At 44.0% G+C, this 25,190-nt stretch overlaps 1 protein-coding gene across 7 annotated transcripts in view; it reads left to right on the plus strand.

Annotated features, from left to right (window-relative positions):
• PDS5B (PDS5 cohesin associated factor B) overlaps positions 1-25,190 on the plus strand; it is a 644,248-nt gene that overhangs the window by 457,727 nt on the left and 161,331 nt on the right. For all 7 annotated transcript variants that reach the window (XM_029602667.1, XM_029602671.1, XM_029602673.1 and 4 more), the window contains 2 exons: positions 3,582-3,705; positions 4,562-4,720. In XM_029602667.1, the coding sequence (XP_029458527.1) occupies positions 3,582-3,705; positions 4,562-4,720 (283 nt within the window). The remainder of the gene's footprint in view (positions 1-3,581; positions 3,706-4,561; positions 4,721-25,190) is intronic.

The raw sequence follows: 25,190 nt of genomic DNA on the forward strand, positions 1-25,190 counted from the left end.
CTCAACTAATGAAAGCTCCGTTTGAGCCACTGTGCATCTGTAACCTGAAGTACCTCACCTGGAAGGTCATATTTTTGGTGGCAGTCTCTTGAGCGTGCAGGGTCAGCGAGTTCCAGACCTTAGTGACTTATCCATCTCATATTAAGTTCTATCATGACAGGATGGTCTTGTGTATGCACCCTAAGTTGCTGCCTAAGCTGGTTCTTCGATAAGAGTTTACAAACCACAGAGGGAACTCAGGTCAGCAGGACAAAACCTGCTGGAAGTGCCATCAGTAAAAAAAATGCCACACTAAATGTGACCAGAAACCGGGCCTTCTCAGTGGTAGGTCCCACACTCTGGAACGCTCTGCCGAATCCCTTAAGGCAAATACATAACGCAAAGGAATTTAAAAAGGCACTGAAAACTCATCTATTTCAAATAGCTTTTAAAGATATGGTAACTCCCAGTTTGAAACAACAATACTAGATGAGCATTGTTTATTTAGTGTTTTCTTATTTATATAAACGTTTAAGTTAATTACTTTTATATGATCTTCTGTTCTTTGAGTTTTTATAAAGTAGTTGGCAAATTTTTTTCTTTTACTATTACAAGTTATATCATTGATAATGACTCCCTTTGTATTTTTATTCTCACTTACTGTATTTCCTTGATTTAATTTTTGTTTTTTGATTTTACTATTATTATTTAATTACTCTCCTATTTTATGCTATTATTGTAAACCGCTTTGAACAGTAATATCGCTGATAAAACAGTATAGAAATGTCTTAAATAAATAAATAAAATTTCCATTTTAACCAGTCAATTATCCTGCCAATATTCTTTGAGGCCTCATTCACAGCAAGGCGAACAAGCCCTGCACAGTTTGGACTGCAAGCAAGCAAACAGAGGCCCTTAGATTTCCACCCAACTTTTAGTTTCATTTGATAAGAATAGGTTGAGCGTTGCCATTGCCAAACAGTTACTATCCAATTGGCTAGCAGATTGCATCTCCTTCTGTTATGCCCAGGCAGGACTTCATCTTGGGGGATCACTAGTGCACACACAGAACCTTTTGCCAACTGGGCGATAATCATACATGTGGCGCTCAGTACATAAGACTGGAAAGCCTCCCTCTTACTGCTGGACTACTTTCTGCATCTTTATTTAGTTAATTTTAACACTATAACAAATCTCTAAGGGAGTAGGAATGTAAAGCTAATCTAAAGTACTACTTTTAGTCTGTTGATTTATTTAATCTTTGTCTGACAGTGATCCTCAAAACATAACAATTCATCAAGATAATAATTACCCACCTTATTAATTCATGTTTAATTCATATTAGTATGACTTAGTATCTTTCTGTGTTTTCAAGGAAGAATCACTTAACATATGCTTAAATGAGGAAAAGGTAATGGTCAGACCAGCCCATATATGGTAGATCATGAGGCATCTTAAACTGAAAAAAAAAAAAAGATGACAGTGCATCAGGGCAACCAAACATATTCTTAACATCCAAAAATCTCAGCAGCTGTTAGTGTTTCCCAACCAGTGTGCCTTCTGAACTGATTGGATGAGGTATGGAAAAGTCACCAGGACTGTGCTCTCAGCACCTTGCAAAAGACACCAGCTGTGGCTTGTAAACTTGTAGGAACTCCTTTCTGAGAACATGTGTAATCATAAATCTCTCCTTTCTAGCTTTTGTATGAGCACCGGAGTGTAATAATTTAATGGGCAGCATGCAGGGCAAGGATGGCTGGGATCTGCTTTGTGCAGCACAAATATTGCACACAGCACCTGCGTTTCATCTACCTGAGTTTCCTCCTTTGAGTTCTCCCAGACTCCGTCATATCTCCAGGCTGAGTGAGACAGGGAGAAGGTGCTCTTTGAGTGTTGGGAGCAGTAGCAGTGAAGGAGCTCTGGCAGCCAAAGTAACTGACCATGCCACTCACAGTACATGGACTTCTCCTTTCGCCTGCAGTTATATATAGAAGGAACTGGTCCATCATGATGGATTCATGTCTTTCTTTTCCACTCTCTTTCCCTTTGTTATAAAATTTGGAAGAGATTGTTTGAGCTTTCACTGCTTTTTCCTAGTTCTTCTTTTGGCAATGTGAGTCCTCTCCATGTTCACAATGCCTGCTCAGTGAAGGAGGCTGTGCCACACATTTTTGGTACTGTAGGTTACCTTAGGTATGAAAATGTGAGTAATAAAGCAAATGTCAGAGGGATGATATAGGGAGTACCATAACCAGCAGAGAAAAGATGATACCTTGGTACAGGTAGTTAAGTCATGACCTAGAATATTGTCCTCTCAGACTACTTATTGGCATAGGTTATCAGTTATTGCAGTACATATTCTCTAAAAGGAACAAGAAATATCTCCAAAAAGGACCTTTTCACAACTTTTTATGAGATTTTTTGGATTTTATTCCAGTGGAATTGGAAAGAATTAAAAGGAATAGTGTGGCATGGACTGGCTTCTATGACTTCATATATAGAAACTTTTTTTTTTTTTTATTCTGCAGTTTCCTTCTACTTTATACTTTCAGCTCTGTTGGAACAAGAGCTGAAATATGGTACCATGAGGCTTCATCAATCCCTTTTTTTTTTAAATCCTCCCTCCCCATTACCCCTGGATTGTGAATTCTGCTGCATCCCCAGTAGATTCAGGGAGTGAAAGACCCAACCTGGGAATCAAACTGGGGCCTTTCCATTTGAGCTACCATGCCAGACCAATACATTAAAAAAAAACTCTCTTCTTCCATAGGAAATCATGAGAGTTTTGCATGCAAAAAAGTCAGCTAGATTTAGTCATTCTTTAAGCTAGAGTATCTGTATTTGGGATAGAGAGCCCAAAGAGGCAAATTTAAAGTTCACATATCTAGGTGGGTGAGTAAGCCTTTGTGAGTGGGGTTTGCAGGCAGAGAGCAGCCTGGTAATGGAAAGTATAGGCAGTCTGTTTCTCCTGCTCGCTGTAAATATTTTTTTCTAGCCTCGCAAATAACATTGTGAGTTTTTTGGAAAACTTATTGAAGAACAACCAGATATCCCTTTTTACAAAAGTAGAGATTGAGGAAAACCTAAAATTGACTGCTGTTTACTTCCTGGATGTCAGAATTACTGGGGGTAAATCAACTCCTATGTGGCTCAACCAAGAGGTTAGGAAACAAAATAGCTGAAAAGAGGATCACATTTAAAATTAGAGACAGCTTCCTATATCTTTTCTCTTTCTCTGTCTTGTTTAGATGCATAGTTACAAGGTGAGAAAATGGTGACTTCCTGGAAGATGGGGTACAAAATATACTGTTTTTCTGTAGCCTGCCGACCTTCCATACATGGTGACTTGAGGAATAGTGATTGTTAGTAATGAGTCAATATTGGTCTTACATCATTTTTAATTGCAGCATGAAAGCTTTAAAAATAATTTTGGATAAGAAAGATCGATTGTATAAGAGATTCTTTTTTGTTATAAGGTACCTAATGGCATTCATGCTAAGTACATAGAAATTTGTGAACTGGTAAGATTTATATAATAATCCTAAACTTGTAAATTGATTTCATTTCTTGGTAATTAAATGGGTTTCCTCCCTCACTTTTAGTGCTTTGCTTCCGGTCTTGCAACAGAAAGCTAAAAAGGGACCTGCCCGTCAAGCCAAGTATTCCATCCATTGCATCCATGCAATATTTTCCAGCAAAGAAACACAGTTTGCCCAGATATTTGAGGTAATAAATTTCTTATCTAAGCATTCAGAGATTATTTCCCTTAGCTTGAATATTTTATTGATACATTAGAGCAGCTGTTAGCTATTGACCCTATATGCTAAAAGGAGTCAATTCGAATTGTTTTGGTTAGTATATGTCACCCACTTAATCTGTTGGGCCAAACTGGACTTCCTTTAATTAAGATCTACAGAAGGGTAAGTGTTTTGACTCAGTAGCTTTTTCTGGTTCCTTTGGATTTCCAGCTAAATTGGAACCAACCAGTCAGTGGTAGTGGGTGCCATTAACCTTCATTTTCCATCTCCTGAAGATTTTTCTAAATTTTAATTGCCCTGCTGTCTAACTCACTTATGGCAACAGCAGTTCTCTATCAGAGGCCCACAATGCAGTGCTCTGTGGAGTTTGATACTTGTTGAGCAATAAGCAAGTCTCTTTACCTTGGAGACTGTGACTGCTGTCTCCATAGCATTCCCAGCCATGATGGACTGTGCATTTGTGCTAGACAAAGACTTTTGTGTGCTTGGCATTAAAGACATCAAAAATAGCTGTTGACCATGAATGTCTTAGGGAAGGACAATTTAACATCAAGGTTTTTTTGCCATTTTTTTCAGTGCCATTTTTACTCCCTTCTAGAAGGGGAATGAGCATCCCTAAATTTTCCTGTGCTGTTCCATGATTTTACATTTCACAGTTCAAAGTGATGGTTAGAATGTGTATTTATACTGTATTAGGAAAACAACATTTTAAAGGATATAGCTCATATATATGCCCTAAATGTAGTGTACAGTAATATACACTATACTTGTTTAACATGTTAAATTTGTTAACAAAATGTGTATTAACATGGTGTTTATTTTAGCCACTTCATAAGAGTCTGGATCCAAGCAACCCTGAACAACTTCTTACACCACTGGTTTCTATTGGCCACATAGCTCTTCTGGCACCTGATCAGTTTGCTGCTCCCTTGAAGTCGTTAGTTGCCACCTTCATTGTTAAAGATTTGCTAATGAATGACAGGGTAAGTCTCATTTTACATAAATATTTTTGTTTTTTTTGTGGAGAGATATTTGAGCATTTTTGCATGATGAAAAGAATCATAAAACAAAAATATAGAAATAAAAAATGACTAGAATTGAGCAGTGGTGAAAAGACATCAGAGATTGATAGGTGCCAGAAAGTGATAAGCATTCAAGAACAGATTGGTAATGCCATTTCGGCTTTGACAAGACCTCTGTAACAGCGTATTTTAAAAGAATAAGCAAACATATGAGGGAATTCAGAGATTGCAAAGAGCTGGCATTTCCACTGTGAAAAATAGGTTTAAGGAGAACTATAACATTGTATAATTGAGGATCATGTTGTAATGCTGGGGTGGCCAATCCCTCAAGCCTCAGATAGGACTGGTTTTACAGGAGTGTCTAGAATGAATATGTAAGTGATAGATTTACATGCAGTGCTTTCACTGCATACAGATTATTATCTCATGCATATTCATTGTGGATATTCTGAAACCCAGATTGTTTGTAGCTCTTGAGGACAGGAGTTAGCCACCCTTGCTTTAATGTATGTAGAGGATGGGTCATGATAAATGGAAATTGTAGAAAATTGTCCTTTTTCCACATATTCTTCATATTTTGTGGGCTGGTTTTATAAATTCAGTCTGGTCCAGCATATAAGATGTATTCTGGAAAATTATTTTTGCACAGTTGTACAGTTTGTGCTTACGGTGATTGACTACTGTAATTGACTGTTTATTGGGCTTTCTGGTTCTGTTTGTCCATTTTAAGTGTTACAAAATTTTGCTGCTCACTTGATTTCAGGTGGTCAGAGAGGTTCATGTATCCCTGTCAGTAAAACTTCATTGGCTTCCTGTTAGTAAGCAAGTGAATTTTATGGTGTTGATGCTGGTTTTTAAAGCATTGAAGGTCCATCTTATTTGTCAGTCTTCCTTAAAATATATAAGCCCAATTGAAATATATGTTCAAAGGGAAAATTTTTATTACAGATACCCCCCCCCTCCAATTAAGGAAGCCTGCTTAATAGAGACATGTATATTTGCTTTTTATGTAACTGGACCTTTATTATGGAATGCTCTTCCTGATTCATTGAGAAATTATGAAGATATTTTATTTCATAAGCAGCTGAAAGCATTTTTGTTCTCAATTGTTAGCAGTTGATGGCATAGCATAAGCTCAGTTTTTAGCTTATTTGGGTATTAACTAAAGTTTGTGGAACAGAATGTATGGGAAGAGCTAGGCAAACTGAAAGTGGACAAGGCCATCGGGCCAGTTGAGGTACATCCCTGGATACTGAGGGAGTTTAAAGATGTGCTGGCAGGTTCGCTGAAGGACTTTTTCAGTAGATCCCTGGAAACTGGAGTGCTGCTGTGGAATTGGAAAAGAGCAATGGTGGTCCCGCTTCAGAAGAGTGGTAGCAGAGAGGACGCTGGAAACTGCAGGTTGGCTAGCCTCACATCAGTAGTGGGAAAACTAATAGAAATGTTGCTGAAGGAAAGGAAAATGAATTATCCCAGGACAAGCAGGATGCTAGTCCTCACATATGGGTGACATCATTGATGGAGCCCTATTGCAGAAAACTTTCTGTTAAAGTTTCTAGAAACTTTTGACTGGTACTCTGAGCCCACTGAGCATGCCCAACATGCCATGATATTCTCAGCCACAGGGGTCTCCCTTCAGTCTTCGTTTTTCTGCTCTGCTTTTAGCATCGCGGAGCAGGAGCCTATGTGAGTTTTCTCACACAATTCTGACTAAAAATCAAATTTAAAATTCATAATTTCTCTCCCATATCAGGGTCTCACTCGTTACCACCGGCCGGTGAGTAAGAAATTCTCATTTCGACTCATTTGAGTAAATTTTTTTTTCTTCACATTTACATCGACGGCTGTCGACTGTATCATGGCCACGGGCTTCAAAAAGTGTCCCAATTGTAATCGGAGAAATCCAAATCACAAAATGAGCTAATGCTGCACTTTAAATAGGTAATATAAACAAGGTAAAGTGCAGACTAAATTTTTTCGATCCAAAACTTTTAATATGTGATCATATGGCAACTCCACTGTTCTTATTTCAAATATTATTTCAATACAAGGTAGGGGTCCCCCAACACAGGACCCCGTGTTTCGCACACTGGCTGCTTCGGAGGGACACCGTTAAATCAAGTGTTCTTGTTGCTGTAAAGTTACCGGACCATGTCGATTACGGACCCACACCTCGAGTTTGTACTTTGCTTTGGCCAATCGCATGATTTTTATTTTATTTTATTTATTTAGCATTTTTCTATACCGGCATTCAAGATAAAAATCACATCATGCTGGTTTATATTTAACAAGGGGTGTAAAATGAAAGTAAACTAAACAACTGTAACAAGTGAAGAGAAACTCTGAAGTTACAATAAAACAAGGATGTTCAAAACTGGGTGAAGAAGGAAAGTCTAAAGGAATTTTAACAGACAGAGCAATTATTTACAATGTTCTGACTGTGGTAACATCTTGCCCCAAAATGTGCTGAAATGACCGCCAAAGGTCAGAAGGCGCGACAAGAAAAGATGGAACACCTGTTCCATCTTCAACTTTTACCTTCTCCATCTCCATCCACTCAGTCATCTCCGGCTGCAGTTTCAAAATGACTGATCCTTAAAAAACGTCATCCGGAAGGTTCAGGGGATCGTTTATCACCGACCCCATCCATGGCATTGACTAAGTCAGCGTCGGAACATCGACTGAAACATCGACATCGCCATCCATCGATTCCGGAATCTCTGCTATCCCCGGAGAAGTAGACTGCCAAGCAGCCTCGCCTGCAAGAAACACAGAGGCCTTCGACACCAAGGCATTCACCTTCTGTCGAGGTGCCATCCATCGAACCTCCACAGGGCCCTGTGGTAGGACCAATAACGCCCCCACTGCCACCACGTGTAGCTGCTCTGCCTGCATCAGCTATCACAGAGGAATTGAGCAGATTTATCCGCCAAGCGGTGCTACAAGCGCTACAGGAGCATTGACCATCGACGCCCTCGCCGACACCATTGTCGATGCCAGCGCCTCTGCCGATGCCAACTCCTCTACCGATGCCGATACCTGTACCAATGCCAGGTCCACCCCCGACGACACCGATGCCACTACCTGGGGCTCCAGGTCAGCTCCAGGAAACCCTTCTGGCCAATACATCGGCTAGAAGGGTTAGTGAGTTACAAGCACTTGTCATGTACTCACCCAACACAAAATTCCTACATGACAGAGTGGTTCTCCGTACACATCCAAAATTCCTTCCCAAAGTAGTTACGGAATTCCACTTGAACCAATCCATAGTTTTGCCATCATTCTTTCCAAGGCCTCATTCTCACCAAGGGGAATGGTCCTTACATACCTTGGACTGTAAGCATGCGCTAGCATATTACTTAGACCGCACTGCAATCTACAGGAAATCCACTCAACTCTTTGTATCTTTTGATCCAAATAAACCGGGTAATTCAGTGTGCAAACACACTCTCTCCAACTGGCTAGCAGATTGCATAGAGTTCTGCTATGAAAAAGCAGGCCTTCCTCTCCAAGGGTGAGTAAAGGCTCATTAAGTAAGAGCAATGTCAACCTCAGTAGCACACTATCGTTCAGTGCCAGTTCTTGATATATGTAAAGCTGCAACATGGAGTTCTCTTCACACTTTTGCAGCTCATTACTGTTTGGACAAAGAAGGACGACAAGATTCAGCCTACGGACAATCTGTCTTAAAGAACTTGTTTCCAGTATAACCCAACTCCTTCTACATCCAACTGACTGTGATTTTCAGCTGCCTCATTTTCACCAACAATACTCCACTGTTGACTCAATCAAAAATGACTCGGCCTCTAGCTTGCTAATCACCCATATGTGAGGACTAGCATCCTGCTTGTCCTGGGATAAAGCAAAATTGCTTACCTTGTAATAGGTGTTATCCCAGGACAGCAGGATGTAGTCCTCATGAAACCCACCCGCCACCCTGAGGAGTTGGGTCCGATACGTTTTATTTTATTTTTGCTAAAGCTTATTGCTACATACGAGACTGAAGGGAGACCCCTGTGACTGAGAATATCATGGCATGCTGGGCATGCTCAGTGGGCTCAGAGTGCCAGTCAAATGTTTCTAGGAACTTTGACAAAGTTTTCCGCAATAGGGCTCCACCCATATGTGAGTACTACATCCTGCTGTCCTGGATAACACCTATTACAAGTTAAGCAATTTTGCTTTATCTACAGTCTGGTTGGTTGCTGGACCTGAGGCAGCCTGGATTCACCAGACAAATCTTATTTTTTTGATTGGGTGAATAGAGAATTGGATCGAGGACGAGCACTCGATGTGATCTACTTGGATTTCAGCAAAACGTTTGATATAGTCCCGTATGGGAGGCTTATGAATAAAATAAGAAGCTTGGGAGTGAGCGCCAAGGTGATGGCATGGATTACAAACTGGTTGACCGATAGACAGCGTGTAATAGTAAACTGAACCTACTCTGGAGAGAGCCGTGTTAAGCAGAGTGCCTCAGGGATAAGTGTTGGGACCGGCTCTGTTCAATATCTTTGACAGTAACATTGCAGATGGGATAGAAGGTAAAATATGTATTTGTGGATGATACTAAGAGCTGCAATAGAGTGGACATGCCTGAAGGAGTAGAGAGCATGAAAAGTGATTTAAGAAAGCTAGAAGAGTGGTCAAAGATTTGGCAGCTGGAATTCAATGTCAAAATGTGCAGAGTCATGCATCTTGAATGCGGTAATCCAAAAGAGTTATATGTGATATGAGGGGGTGTCAAAGAATGATGTGCATGGACCAAAATAGATTGATCTTGGGGTAATAGTGTCTGGAGATCTGAAGATTGTGAAGCAATGTGACAAGGTGATAGCTAAAGCCAGAAGAATGTTGCGCTGCATAAAGAGGAATAATCAGTAAGAAAAAGGTGATAATGCCCTTATACAGGTCCTTAGTGAGGACTCACCTGGACTATTGTGTTCAGTTCTGGAGCCCATATCTCAAAAAGGATAGAGAGGATGGAGATGGTCCAGAAAAGGGCAACGAAAATGGTGTTGGGTCTGTATCTGAAGACCTATGATGAAAGGATGAAGGATCTGAATATGTATACCCTAAAAGAGAAGAGGTGCAGGGGAGATATGATACAGACCTTCAGATACCTAAAAGATTTCAAGGAGGGACAACTCAGAACCATCGTCAAGAGGCTTGGCATAACCTTCCAAAGGAGATGGTGAAGAAGATAGCAGTCAAAGAATTCAAAGGGGCATAGGATAAACACTGGATCTCTAAAGGCTAGAGGATGAAAATGAGGCAAGCGTGCAGGGGGGTAACTTGCTGATACGATGGTTATTACCCTTAACAGAAGGCTTGGAGATTACTACCCTTAACCAATATGCTTTGATGCTTTTAATGCAACTGCAAAAAAAATAACTGAATGAAATATGGCAATTTTATATCCTAAATTGTTACATAGCCATATGGAAGGGAATGCCTTGCTTACCACTTGTAAGACCTCATAAAATTCTGGATATTAAAGATCACTTATTTGTGATTCTCTTTTAGCTTAACTGATATCACTACAAGTGAATATCGTACCCGAAGTGATTTTTAATCATAGGTCTTTAAATGATACATTTTTCTTTTCTTTTAAAAAATTTTCTTTAAATATTATCTTCTTTTTAGAAAACCATTGTCTTCTCTTTAGAAAGCCACTTTCTTGTAATTTTTATGCATCTAATCCAAATGGACACTTATCTCAATTATATCGTAGAACCCGATTCATTAGTTATTTTATTTATCTTATTTGAGCTTTTTCTATACCGACATTCATGCATAGACATATCACATCGGTTTACATCGAACCAGGTTATATATTACATTGAACAGTAGATACATTGAAGAAATGATATATAAATTACATTGAGCAAATGATATAAATATTAGAGCAAATGATATATATATTAGATCGAACAGTGGATACATCAACCAACGAAGACATCGAATAAGGGTGATATCTAACAGGGAGAGGTGGGCACATATGTGAACAAGGGTCCTAGGTGGGCACATATGTGAACGAGGGTAATGTCCTTCATCAGTAGTGTAACTTTGGTGCGAACAACAGTGAGAAGCAACTCTAAAATGAAGAATACGGGTTGGTTGTTTACCGGGGCAGATAGTATATAGATTGGTGGCGCCTAAAGGCAGGATGCTGAAGAGGATTGGAGCAGGAAATGTTAGAGGGAGGTGAAGTGCCGATGATCAATCAGCATATGATGCTTATGTTTAACAGATGTGATGCTTAACATCAAGAAGATGATGGCCCGAGTCTGGCCGAAAAGAGTACAGTCCATGAGAGGTTTTCTGTTCTTTAGGGAAATGCTTGTACCGCTGTGGGTATGCTCTCTCCTATCCTGCCTTTGCCCGCACGGCTCGTATTTCGAAGAGTATCTTCTTCCTCAGGGGCATGTGATTGGCAGATCGCGCACTCTGAAATGAAATGATTGCGGTTGAAATATATCTTGATGGTGAAAAAAAGTTACATTTTGAGCACACATGAACAGTAAGTTATGCTTAGAACAACCAGGGAATGAGTTGAACCTCAAATGACTTACGTGTCCAAAAACAAAAACAGTACTAAATAAGAACTCACGTCTATGGTACTTTCGGCATGCGTCTGTTCAGATCCGCCATTTTTTCTAGCTACTTATACCTCTTGTTTAATGAGAACCAGCCAATCATACTGTGTGGATTGTGAATCAGCCAATAATTGAAATACTTAATTTCTAGGAGGGACATCCATTCAACATTGTCATTCTTACCTTTTGGATGACTTGATGAAAGCTGGAATATCCAGCACTGTTTTTTGTAGTTTAATAAAGGAAGGAATGATTTCATCAGTTATAGTCCAATGCAACTGTGTAAACATATGTTTATATTGTAAACAATGTTTGACTGTTGGCGCTTCCAAGTTGCTCATGTTGAGTCTACTATGGTGTTCATGAAGGCGGACTTTAACTGGTCTTGACGTCCAACCAACATAGATTTATGGGCATGTACATTGTAAATTATAAATAACATTTTAAGAATTACAATTTGTGTTAAATCATCTAGTAAAAGATGTTTGAGACAACGTATCTTTCCAGGAAATACCTACCATGGTGGTGGTAGACATATCACACTCCCTGCATGAAGAGTGTCCCGTAATGGTAACTTGCCTGGAAGTGTCAGCCGTAAGAAGTAAAGCTGCTCGAATGATGCGATCACGAATATTAGGACACCTTTTGTATGAAATTAATGGTTCCTCTGCAAAAATGGAATGATACTGCAAAATATGCCAGTGTTGTCGGATACTACATGCTATGAATGCTAATTTATCTGAATGCTGTAATATGCAAACATCTTGAGTACTAGCATTTCTATGACGATATTGTAGCAAAGTTGAGTGGTCAGAAAATAATGCTCTTCGGTAAGTTGTCTTGACAACGGAGAGGTGGGATAACCTCACTTAAGAAATCATTTAGCCAGAATGTGAGCTTGTAATTTGAATTCTGTTTTAGAAGAAGAGATTCACCGAATTCTAAAGAATTGGCTGACTGGAAGGCCGTTTTTAAACTCGTGGGAGTGGAAACTGTGATACATCAACAGATTATCTCGGTCCGTTTCTTTCTAGTATACAGTTGTTTCCAAATGTGTATCTTTTTGGAAACCAATGTATCCAGGAAAGGAATCTGAATGGAACTCGCATCGTAAATTTCAAAAAAGGATCTAAGGTGTTCATCCACTTAAAAGAATTCTTGCAGTATATGTTCTGTAGAGTCCCAAAGAAAAAATAAGTCGTTAATATATCTCACGCTCAAAAACATCCATAATGAGATTGGCTATGGATGGAGCTGCAGATGAACCAACCCATGGCAATGCCGTGAGTTTGAATGAAAAAGTCCCCTCCGAACTTGAAAAAATTATTTTTTAATATCAATTTCCTGGCGTGTAGCCAGATGGACTCAGTACGAATGGGATAGTATCCGCGTGCTAGCAGTTGGAGACGGATCTGACGTCAGTACGGGGGCGTATATAGCCCCACAGGAAGCGCAGCGACTCAGTAATTTCCGTCTCCAAAGCAGTTTGGAGTGCCTGCACGCTAGTTGAGCGTGCTTTCCAAGACTACTTTGATTTTTTTCTCTTTCTTCTCATTTCAGATTCTACTTTGTTGTTTCTTGCCTATTCAAGCTTAGAGCCCCGCGCTCCTGCGGTAGATACCCTTGGGTCCCTCCCCCAGCGAGCTCCCGGGGTGATTACCGTGCTCCCCCGGTGGGAAAGTCCTCGGTCCTGCCGAGCCGCGGCAGTGACATAGCCCCCGGACGACGTTCGGGTGTAGCCTACGAGGCCCTCGGTCCCGGCGTGGACGAGGTAGCGGGTGCATATCCTCAATTGCGGTGGCGAGGTGCTCCCTTCCCCCGCAGCCGGAGACCGCTTGTGTTCCAGCCGTGAAGCGCCGCCGCTGGTAAGGTGCACCGCTCTTCCTACGGGTCTTCGGAGCACAGAGGATCGGCGGCGTGGCACACCGTGGAGGACGCCATCTTGGGCCTGGTTCAGGTACTCCGCGCCCGTAATAGGCGCGGCTTTTTCTTCCTCCTTTTGAGTTTCTGGCTTATTGTGTGCCTATTGAATGCCTATTGAGCGTATTCTGCTGACCGCATATTGCTGAAAGCCTATTGACTGCATATTGAGCGTATACTGCTGCCTGCCTATTGCTGAAGGTGCACACTGAGCGTCTAGCGCTAGCCGCCTATTGTTGAGGGTCTATTGAATGCCATTCTGCATACATTGCTTACTGTTGTATTCAGCGCTTTTTGCTGCCGCATAGGATTATTGAGCGCCTGTTGTATTAAGCGCCTCTTGCTGCCGCATATTATTATTGAGCGCTTGTTGTATTAAGCGCCTTTTGCTGCCGCATGTTATTATTGCGCGCCTGTTGTATTAAGCGCCTCTTGCTGCCGCATATTATTATTGAGTGCCTGTTGTATTAAGCGCCTCTTGCTGCCGCATATTATTATTGAGCGCCTGTTGTATTAAGCGCCTTTTGCTGCCGCATATTGTTCTTAAGCGCTTGTTGTATTAAGCACCTTTTGCTGCCGCTTATTGTTATTGAGCGCCTATCCCTCGATGGAGCGGGACGCAGCGGAGTCTGCGGCGCCGGCGCCCCCTACCTCGGGTATTGCAGCCCTTGGCCTCTGCTCTGCATGCCAGCTTCGGGCCACGCACAGTGATGAGCCAGACTCGCTATGTGCCCAATGTGAGGAGGCCGTGTGACCCTTGGGTCTGGACCAGCCACGATTTGTGGACAGTTCCCCAGGGGCTACCCCGGAGCTAAGGGGCAGTCTCGACCACTCCGGAATCCCGGGGGAGCTTGTACCCCGGCGATTAGAGGCTGCTTCGATTTCCTGGGTGGATCTCTTTAAGGGAATTCATGCTTTTGTACAGATGCAAACGGCTGCCCAGCCTGGCCCGGCGGTCCCGGCCGTTCCTGTAATTCCTGCGCCTGCGGTGCCTGCTGCACCTGCTGCTGCAGTGGTGGTTCCTGCAGATCCGGTTCCTGGGCCATCACGCCTGTATCGCGAGCGGGACTTCCCGCCGCTAGACAGTCCGGATCAGTCGGACCAGGAGGTCTCACCGGACGAATCCGAGCTCCCGGACGAGGGGGACCTTCCTCCAGGGACTGAGCCATATAGAACCATGAGGCGGTTCTTCCCTAAAGAGGATCTCTCCGACCTGGTGTCTCGGTGCCTGGCGGAATTGGATATTACAGGTCCCAGTGCTTCAGTGCCCCCGGCGCAGAACCCCCTGCTGGAAGGTCTTCGTCCTACAGCCCGCCATTTTCCTTTCTTACATGCGGCACAACAACTGATCGATTTGGAATGGGCGGCACCAGCAGCTGCCTTCAAAGGGGGTCGGGCGCTGAGGGGCATGTACCCATTGGCACCGGCTATACAGGAGCTGCTGGCATGCCCTCAGGTGGACGCCTTGATTAGCGCTGTGGTCAAGCACACTACCATTCCCGTGGAAGGGGGGATAGCCCTCAGGGAGCCTCATGACCGGCGACTGGACTCCATTCTGCGACAGACCTTTGAGGTGGCAGCTTTATCTTTGCGGATCGCCACCTGCTGCATGGTGGTGACGCGTGCCTGTTTGTCACAGGTTCGGAACAACGCTCCAGCGGCGGACATGGAACCCGCTCTTTCCTTTCTTACAGATGCGGCATTGGACTTGGTCCGCACAACAGCTAAAGGAATTTCATCCTCCGTGGCTGCCAGGAGGCAGCTCTGGATCCGAAAATGGTCAGCGGATGCGCCTTCCAAAACATGCCTCACTCGATTGCCCTTTAAAGGCTCTTTTCTCTTTGGCAGCGACCTTGACAAACTGGCCAGTGCATGGGGCACCTCGCCAGTGCCCAGATTGCCGGAAGATCGGTTCCGAAGGGGCCAGCGCGCCTTTCCAGGGCCCTCCAGGGGCAGGGGTTCACAGCGCTTTGTTCCTTATAGGGGTCGCTGCCAGGCGCCACGTCCTCCGGCCAGGAATCAGTCCTTTCGGGCCAAGCAGCGTCGGAGGGGAGCAGGCCCGGGCTCGGGTCCCGGCCGCGCCTCCCAATGAGGATGTGCCGACTCATCTGGGGGTCGAAGCCATAGGGGGCAGGTTGGCCCTCTTCTACCCCAGGTGGGTTGAGATTACGTCGGACCAGTGGGTCCTCGCCGTGGTCCAGGAGGGATATTACCTGGACTTTCATCATCTCCCCCCGGACAGGTTTGTGGAATCTTCCTGTCCCACGCACAAGAAGGCAGCATTGGAAGCTACACTGGCGAGGCTCCTGTCCTTGAAAGCCATCATCCCAGTACCTGCCTGGGAAGTGAATTCTGGTCATTATTCCATCTATTTCATGGTACCCAAGAAAGGGGGTACCTTTCGGCCTGTCCTGGACCTCATGTCCGTCAATCAATACTTGCGTGTCCTGCGGTTTCGCATGGAAACTCTACGCTCCGTCAAGGCCGCAGTACAGCCAGGGGAATTCCTCACGGCATTGGACCTGTCAGAGGCATACCTGCATATCCCGATCCATCCGGATCAGCAGCGCTACCTACGCTTCAAGGTCCTAGGCCGCCACTTCCAGTTTCGGGCTCTGCCCTTCGGGTTGGCAACGTCGCCACGGACATTCACCAAGGTGGTGGTAGTGGTAGCGGCGGCACTCAGACGGGAAGGGATTCTAGTCCATCCCTACCTAGACGACTGGCTGATCAGGGCGAAATCACGAGAGGCGAGCCTGCGGACTACCGACAGAGTGATCGCCCTTCTGGAAAGCTTGGGCTGGGTGATCAACCTCAGCAAGAGCTGTCTGCAGCCTTCCCAGTCCATAGAGTATCTGGGAGTACAGTTCGACACCCGGGCGGACACTGTCAGTCTTACGACCAAGAGACAGTTGAAGCTTCGGCAACGTCTCCAGTATCTGATGGGAGCCAGTTGGCCCATGGCCTGGGATTACATGCAGGTCCTGGGTCTCATGGCATCCACCCTGGAAGTGGTGCCCTGGGCGCGAGCCCATATGAGACCTCTACAGCATTCCCTGCTCTCTCGCTGGAGCCCCCGTCGACGGGACTAATCCACGCCCCTTCCTCTGCCGGCCGGAATTCGGACCCAGCTGAGGTGGTGGTTGCAGTCCGCCCACCTGAGCAGGGGAGCGAAGATGACCTCACCCACGTGGACCTTGCTCACCACGGATGCCAGTCTGAGCGGCTGGGGAGCACATTGCGAAGAACTCCACGCGCAGGGGCGATGGAACGAGGAGGAGTCCACGTGGAACATCAATCGCCTGGAGGCTCGGGCAGTCCGCTTGGCATGCCTTCGATTTGCTCACAGACTGAAAAACAGAGCTGTCAGGGTGATGTCCGACAACACCACCTCGGTGGCCTACATCAACCGTCAGGGCGGAACCAGAAGCCGTCAGGTATCTCTGGAGATCACCCCTCTGATGACTTGGGCAGAGTCGAATCTTCAGGCAGTCTCCGCCGTCCACATTGCCGGGAAGGACAATACCACAGCAGACTTCCTCAGCAGAGAACGCCTAAATCCGGGAGAGTGGCAGCTTTCACAGACAGCCTTCCGGATGATCGCGGATCATTGGGGGTTTCCGGACATGGATTTACTGGCGGACAAGTCCAATGCTCAAGTACCCAAATACTTCAGCCGCAAGCGCGACCCATACTCACACGGGATCGATGCCCTGGTTCAGCCATGGCCCCCAGGGACTCTACTGTACGCCTTTCCTCCGTGGCCTCTGCTAGGCGCTGTCATCCGCAAGATTCAGAGACACCGGGGCCTAGTTCTTCTTGTGGCGCCGGACTGGCCAAGAAGACCCTGGTACGCGGACATGAGAAAGCTACTGGCAGGGGAGCCCCTTACCCTGCCTCCTCTCCGGGACCTTCTACGTCAAGGTCCCATTCTTCACGAGGATCCGGCTCAATTCTCTCTTACGGTATGGCCCTTGAGAGGGCTCGATTGAAGAAGAAGGGTTACTCGGAGCCCGTGATTGATACCCTCCTCCGGGCTCGCAAGTTTTCCACATCCCTCACATACATCCGGATCTGGAGAGTATTTGAAGCATGGTGCGACACTCATGGCACCAATCCACATGCAACCACAATCCCTATTGTGTTGGATTTCCTGCAGGATGGGTTCAGAAGGGTCTGTCCCTCAGCTCCATCAAGGTTCAGGTGGCTGCGTTGTCTTGCTATGGTCCCAGGAGGGATGGCAAGACCATCTCCAGGCACCAGGATGTTTCTCGCTTCCTGCAAGGAGTCAAGCATATTCGTCCGCCATTGAAGTGGCCTGTGCCTTTGTGGAACCTCAACCTCGTTTTGGATTTCCTCGCCGGATCCACCTTCCAACCCCTTCGGGGCCTGTCTCTTCGTTCTCTCACCTTGAAGATGGTATTCTTGCTGGCGGTGTGTTCAGCACACCGCATCTCTGAGTTACAGGCACTGTCCTGCCGTGATCCCTTTCTTAGGATCACTCCAGAGGCTATCCACTTTCGTACGTTTCCCTCCTTTCTGCCTAAGGTGGTTTCACAGTTTCATCTTAATCAAACCATATCCTTGCCTACCACTGCGGGTTTGCAGAAATCTGAAGAAGGTCGTTTATTACGCCATCTCGACATTGGCAGAATACTGCCCAGGTATCTGGAACTTACATAAGACCTACAAAAGACGGACCATCTGTTCGTCCTGTACAGCGGGAAGAAGCAAGGTGAAGCGGCCTCGCGGCCCACCATCGCATGCTGGATTAAAGAAGTCGTTAGAGCCGCCTACGTGGAGGCTGGGAAGGCTCCGCCTCTACGGGTCAAGGCTCATTCTACCAGAGCCCAAGCGGCATCTTGGGCTGAATCAAGGATGCTATCTCCGGCAGACATCTGTAAAGCAGCGACATGGTCCTCCCTTCGTACCTTTTCCAGGTTCTACCGTCTGGACGTCCAGGCCAGGGAGGACTCAGCTTTTGCGAGGGCGGTTTTGCATGATCCTCAGGCAGCCTCCCGCCCAGGTGGGAGGTAAAGCTTTTGTACATCCCATTCGTACTGAGTCCATCTGGCTACACGCCAGGAAATGTTTAGATTACTTACCTGGTAATCTTCTTTTCCTTAGTGTAGACAGATGGACTCAGCATCCCGCCCCGCTGCCTGTGTGCATGAGTTTCACCGGTTCCAGGTAAGCCATGCCTTTGTTTACATGAGAGCGTGCACTTTCCCAGGTGTCCACGCTTTCCGGTTGGGAATGCTGGCGGTCTCCAGCCACTGTCAATCGGTCAGGGGAATTCTGTTTTCACTTTTCACTGAGCGTCAGTACACACATCCATAACAGCTTTTGCAAGGAAGATTACTGAGTCGCTGCGCTTCCTGTGGGGCTATATACGCCCCCGTACTAACGTCAGATCCGTCTCCAACTGCTAGCACGCGGATACTATCCCATTCGTACTGAGTCCATCTGTCTACACTAAGGAAAAGAAGATTACCAGGTAAGTAATCTAAACATTCTGCTAGAGACCATAGAAATTCAAGAGGAATACGTTTAATAAATTGTTCAGATGATATGGTTTCGATGATGTTAAATGCAGCATCATGTGTGATATGTTTGTATAAAGAGAGGTCACATCCATAGTGACTAGAATGGTGTTGATGGAAACAGTCAAATCCTTTATTTTTATCAAGAACTGTGTGGTGTCTTAAGAACATAAGAACTTGCCATGTTGGGTCAGACCAAAGGTCCATCAAGCCCAGCATCCTGTTTCCAACAGAGGCCAAACCAGGCCACAGGAACCCGGCAATTACCCAAACACTAAGAAGATACCATGCTATTGATACAATTAATAGCAGTGGCTCTTCCCTAAGTAAACTTGATTAATAGCAGTTAATGGACTTCTCCTCCATGAACTTATCCAAACATTTTTTGAACCCAACTGCACTAACCACATCCTCTGGCAACAAATTCCAGAGCTTTATTGTGCGTTGAGTGAAAAAGAACTTTCTCAGATTAGTCTTAAATGTGCTACTTTCTAAATTCATGGAATGCCCCCTAATCCTTTTATTATTTGAAAGTAGAAATAATCGATTCACATCTACTCATTCAAGACCTCTCATGATCTTAAAGACCTCTATCATATCCCCCCTCAGCCGTCTCTTCTCCAAGCTGATCAGACCTAATCTTTTCAGCCTTTCCTCATAGGGGAGTTGTTCTATCCCCTTTATCATTTTGGTTGCCCTTCTCTGTACCTTCTCCATCGCAACTATATCTTTTTTGAGATGCGGCGACCAGAATTGTACACAGTATTCAAGGTGCGGTCTCACCATGGAGCGATTATAGAGGCATTATGACATTTTCCGTTTTATTAACCATTCCCTTCATAATAATTCCTAACAGAGTCACATCTACTTGTTCAAGACCTCTCATGATCTTAAAGACCTCTATCTATTGGTTGATATAGACAGCAGGACGGTGACCATGGAAGTCGGAATCCGCTAAGGAGTGTGTAACAACTCACCTGCCGAATCAACTAGCCCTGAAAATGGATGGCGCTGGAGCGTCGGGCCCATACCCGGCCCGGCGCAGCACGCCACACGGCGAAAAGCAAAAGAGCATCAGAGTGGGGGGAGGATGAGGAGGGCTTAATCTTCTTCGAAGCATAGCGGGGCGGGGGCTTAATGCTCAAAAATCCTGGCGGTCGGTGCAGCCGGCGTAGCGGGGTTCGAAAAAGGCTGGGATGGGTTCCAGGAGGAGAAGTTTGTTCACTCCGTTCAGCCGGGCCGGGCGGACCCTGGGTCCGAGCCGGTTTGCGAAAACCGTCTTTTATTCTGGCCTCCCCCTGCGCCGATCCGTTACGCAGATAACCGTGTTAATGTGACTCGTTTATTTACAATTTCGAATCATAGAAGAACTAGGGGGCATTCCATGAAGTTAGCAAGTAACACATTTAAGACTAATCGGAGAAAATTCTTTCGGATAGTAGAAAGACTAGGGGGCCACTCCATGAAGTTAGCATGGGGGCACATTTAAAACTAATCGGAGAAAGTTCTTTTTCACTCAACGCACAATAAAGCTCTGGAATTTGTTGCCAGAGGATGTGGTAAGTGCAGTTAGTATAGCTGTGTTTAAAAAAGGATTGGATAAGTTCTTGGAGGAGAAGTCCACTACCTGCTATTAAGTTCACCTAGAGAATAGCTACTGCCATTAGCAATGGTAACATGGAATAGACTTAGTTTTTGGTTACTTGCCAGGTTCTTGTGTGATTTAACCACTCTGAATAATTTTGTATCATCTGCAAATTTGATTACCTCACTCATTACTACCTTTACAGATCATTTCTAAATATATATTGAAAGCACAGGTCCTAGTACAGATCCTTGAGGTGGAGTATACCCTTTTCCACTGAGAAAATTGTCCATTTAATCCTACTCTGTTTCCTGTCTTTTTAACCAGTTTGTAATCCACAAAAGGTCATTGCCACCTATTCCATGACTTTTACTTTTTTTTCAGAAGCCTCTCATGAGGACAGCATGATGTTACTCCTCACAAAACTCACCCGCCACCCCGCAAAATTGGGTTTTCACTACATGGTTTCTTCTCCTTATTTTATCCTTTAATTCTATATTGTAAAACTGAAGGGATCCCATTTGGACATTTAATTTATTTAAAAACTTTTCTATACCGTCGCTAAGTTATATACCATCGCAATGGTTTACAAATAGGCACATAGACTAAGGTAAGTAAATGTAGGATATTGTACATTCTAACAGGTGCCAATAAAGTTCAGTTACAATTTCATAAATAAAATCATTATTTGAGTAATGTTGGTCAAGTCCAGGTGTATTATTGAGTTACTATCACTTTGAAATATTACTTCTTAAATGTAGGATTGAGTAAATTCATTCTCATCTGCATTACCCTGTACTTTCATTCTCTACCCTCCACACTCTTTAGTAAAGGCTTTTTTAAAGAGCCATGTTTTTAGATTTTTCTTAAAAGTTTTGAGATTATTCTGTAATCTGAGTTCGGGAGGCATCGTGTTCCATAGTATGGGCCCAGCCAATGATAAAGCCCTTTCTCTCACTTGGGTTAATTTTGCTGACTTTACTGAAGGGATTGTTAGTAGTGCTTTGTTTGCTGATCGGAGGTTTCTTTGAGGAACGTGTACTCGTAAGGCTGTGTTTAGCCAGTCTGCTTCTTTATCGTATATTTATTTATTTATTTGCAATTTTTGTATACCGACATTCGTTAGGTAAACATCACATCGGTTTCCATGTAACATAATACATTAGTTTGTGTATGGTGCATAAGGCTTTGTATTTTATCCTGTATTCGATGGGTAACCAATGTAAGTCTGCTAGAGTTTCGGTTATATGGTCCCTCCTCTTTTTTCCTGTGAGTATTCTGGCTGCAGTATTTTGAAGTATCTGGAGTGGTCTTATCGATGTGCTTGGGAGTCCTAGTAAGAGTGCGTTGCAGTAGTCAATGCTAGAAAAGATAAGTGTTTGCAATACTGTTCTGAAGTGGGCAGGTGTGAGTAATGGTTTCAATCTTCTGAGGACCATAAGTTTTGCGTAGCCTTCTCTTACTTTTATAGATGTGTGTTGCTTCAGGTTGATTTCTGGGTCCATTTTTACTACCAGATTCCTTACTTTTTCGGCTAGCTCAAGTTTTTGGTTATTTCTTAGGGTTATCGGTGTTTGAATGATTTTATTATGTTTTCTCTCAAAGTGAAGGAATTCAGTTTTGTCATTGTTGATAACCAGTTCCATCTGGTTTAGTAGTTGTTTAATTATGTCTAGGTACATGTTAGCTAGACTTAATGTTTTTTCAATTGTGTCGTCTGGGATTAGATTACTAATATAGACTGTCTAAATTAGCATTAGCAACAAGATCAATTAGTAAGTTAACAGCTAAGGACATACCAATCCAAAACTTAACCAATATGAGAACTATCCAATGCAACTGTTGTAGAGCCTTTATTCTGAGGGAAAGCATCTGGAGACTTGGAGCTTGCCCGATCTGTGCACAGCTCTCTTCTTTGAAAACGGAGCTGACTGAGGTTAAAGCTCAATTAGCTTCAATTAAAAGAATTACACCCATATTGCATTACTCAGAAAATAATTCCCCAACACCAAAGAATAACCAGGAGTCAAGAAAAAGAAATACAGTAGACTCAGGTAGGATAACACATGTGTCCCACAGTCACCCATTCTTGACAGATGGGAAGCCAACAAGTATACCCCCCCACTCAATCAGTTCATCAAGTAAACCATTAAAAAACAGGATCACAGTGGGCTCTGGTAGAATTAGACCTGTAACAAGGAGACACACACAATATCAAATGCAACAAGAACATAAAGCCCTCCCTGTATTAACTGAAGAAATTCTAGAGAAAAACATTGAGATGGATAACTCTGTCATCAATGGCACAACTGCAAAAGGAACAAGTAAAGTGAATAACAAATCTCAACTAAAGTCTCATAAGGAGTACAGGAAAAGCAATAACCGTAAAGAGAGTACCTGGAAAGCTATGACTACAAATGCTCATAGTTTGGGAAATAAAATCCCAGATCTGCAGGCCCTAATGACAGAGGCAGAACTGGACATCGTTGCTATCACAGAGACATGGTTCACAGAATCTCATGATTGGGATACGGCAATACCAGGCTATAATTTGTTAAGGAAGGACAGAGTGGATAGAAAAGGGGGAGGTGTGGCTCTTTATGTCAGAAATAATATCCAAGCATCTGAGCTGCAAGGAAGTTGGGGCAAGGAAGAAGCACTATGGGTAGACCTAAAAACAGATGATGGAGCATCCATTTATATTGGAGTGGTTTACAGGCCTCCAAACCAAAAGGAAGAGCTGGACAGAGATCTGGTTGAAGACATCCATAAGATAGGTAAGAAAGGGGAAGTGGTTATCATTGGTGACTTTAATATGCCAGATGTAGACTGGAAAATCCCATCTGCAGAATCTAAAAACAGTAGAGCAATACTGGATGCCATGCAAGTATCTTTGTTCAAACAAATGGTATTGGAACCCACGAGAGAAGGAACTATTCTCGACTTAGTGCTCAATAATGGAGAAATCGTCTCTGATGTCAAGGTGGGCGCCCACCTCAGCACCAGTGATCATCAAACGGTATGGTTTAATATCACTAAAAGAATATGGAAAAGAAGCACAAAGACCAGAGTTTTACAGTTCAAAAACACAGACTTTGAGGAAATGGGGAAGTACCTAGAGGAAGAACTAAATGGATGGGAAAATGAGAGAGATGTGGATCAACAGTGGACCAATCTAAAAGGAGCAATCGCCAAGGCAACTGCTCTATATGTTAGAAATGTAAAGAAAAGCAAAAGAAAAATGAAACCTATCTGGTTCTCAAAGGAGGTGGCTGACAAAATTAAAGCTAAAAGAACTGCATACAAGAAATACAAAAGATCCCAAAGGAAGGAGCACAAAGAAGAATATTTGTATCAACTGAGGGAGACAAAGAAATTAATCAAGTTGGCAAAAAGTCAAGCAGAAGAGAGGATTGCCAAGGAGATAAAATATGGTGACAAAACATTTTTCAGATACATCAGCGAAAAGAGAAAGGTCCAAAGTGGTATAGTGAAATTGAAAGGTGGAAATGATCAATGTGTGGAGGGAGATGAAGAAATGGCAGAAATATTAAACGAATACTTCAGCTCTGTGTTCACTAAAGAAGACCCTGGAGAAGGACCATCTCTACACAACAAGAAACTGGAGGGAAGCGGAACAGAGGAAAATCCATTTACAGTAGATAATGTATGGGAAGAGCTAAAGAATCTGAAAGTGGACAAAGCCATGGGGCCCTGATGGGATTCATCCAAGGATATTGAGGGAGCTCAGAGATGTAATGGCGGGACCGCTGTGCGACCTGTTCAATAGATCCCTAGAAACGGGAGTGGTGCCGAGTGATTGGAGAAGAGCGGTGGTGGTCCCGCTTCACAAGAGTGGGAACAGAGAGGAGGCTGGTAACTACAGACCGGTTAGCCTCACTTCAGTGGTGGGAAAAGTAATGGAGTCACTGTTGAAAGAGGAGAATAGTGAACTATCTACAGTCCGGAGAATTGATGGACCAGAGGGCAGCATGGATTCACCAGAGGAAGATCCTGTCAGACAAATCTGATTGACTTTTTTGACTGGGTAACCAAGGAATTGGATAGAGGAAGAGCGCTCGATATCATATACTTGGATTTCAGCAAAGCTTTTGATACGGTTCCGCACAGGAGACTGGTGAATAAAACGAGAAGCTTGGGAGTGAGTGCCGAGGTGGTGACCTGGATTGCAAATTGGTTGACGGACAGAAGACAATGTGTGATGGTAAATGGAACCTTCTCTGAAGAGAGAGCGGTTTTAAGTGGTGTACCGCAAGGATCGGTGTTGGGACCGGTCCTGTTCAATATCTTTGTGAGCAACATTGCGGACGGGATAGAAGGTAAGGTTTGTCTTTTTGCGGATAACACTAAGATCTGCAACAGAGTGGACACGCCGGAAGGAGTGGAGGAGAATGAGACGGGATCTAAGGAAACTGGAAGAGTGGTCGAAGATATGGCAGCTGAGATTCAATGCCAAGAAGTGCAAAGTCATGCATATGGGGAGTGGAAATCCAAATGAACTGTATTCAATGGGGGGGGAAGGCTGATGTGCACGGAGCAGGAGAGGGACCTTGGGGTGATGGTGTCTAATGATCTGAAGTCGGCGAAACAATGCGACAAGGCGATAGCTAAAGCCAGAAGAATGCTGGCTGCATAGAGAGAGGAATATCGAGTAAGAAAAGGGAAGTGATTATTCCTTGTACAGGTCCTTGGTGAGGCCTCACCTGGAGTACTGTGTTCAGTTCTGGAGACCGTACCTTCAAAAAGACAAAGACAAGATGGAG

The sequence above is a fragment of the Rhinatrema bivittatum genome, chromosome 5 (genome assembly GCF_901001135.1).
Source record: "Rhinatrema bivittatum chromosome 5, aRhiBiv1.1, whole genome shotgun sequence".
Classification (NCBI taxonomy): domain Eukaryota; kingdom Metazoa; phylum Chordata; class Amphibia; order Gymnophiona; family Rhinatrematidae; genus Rhinatrema; species Rhinatrema bivittatum.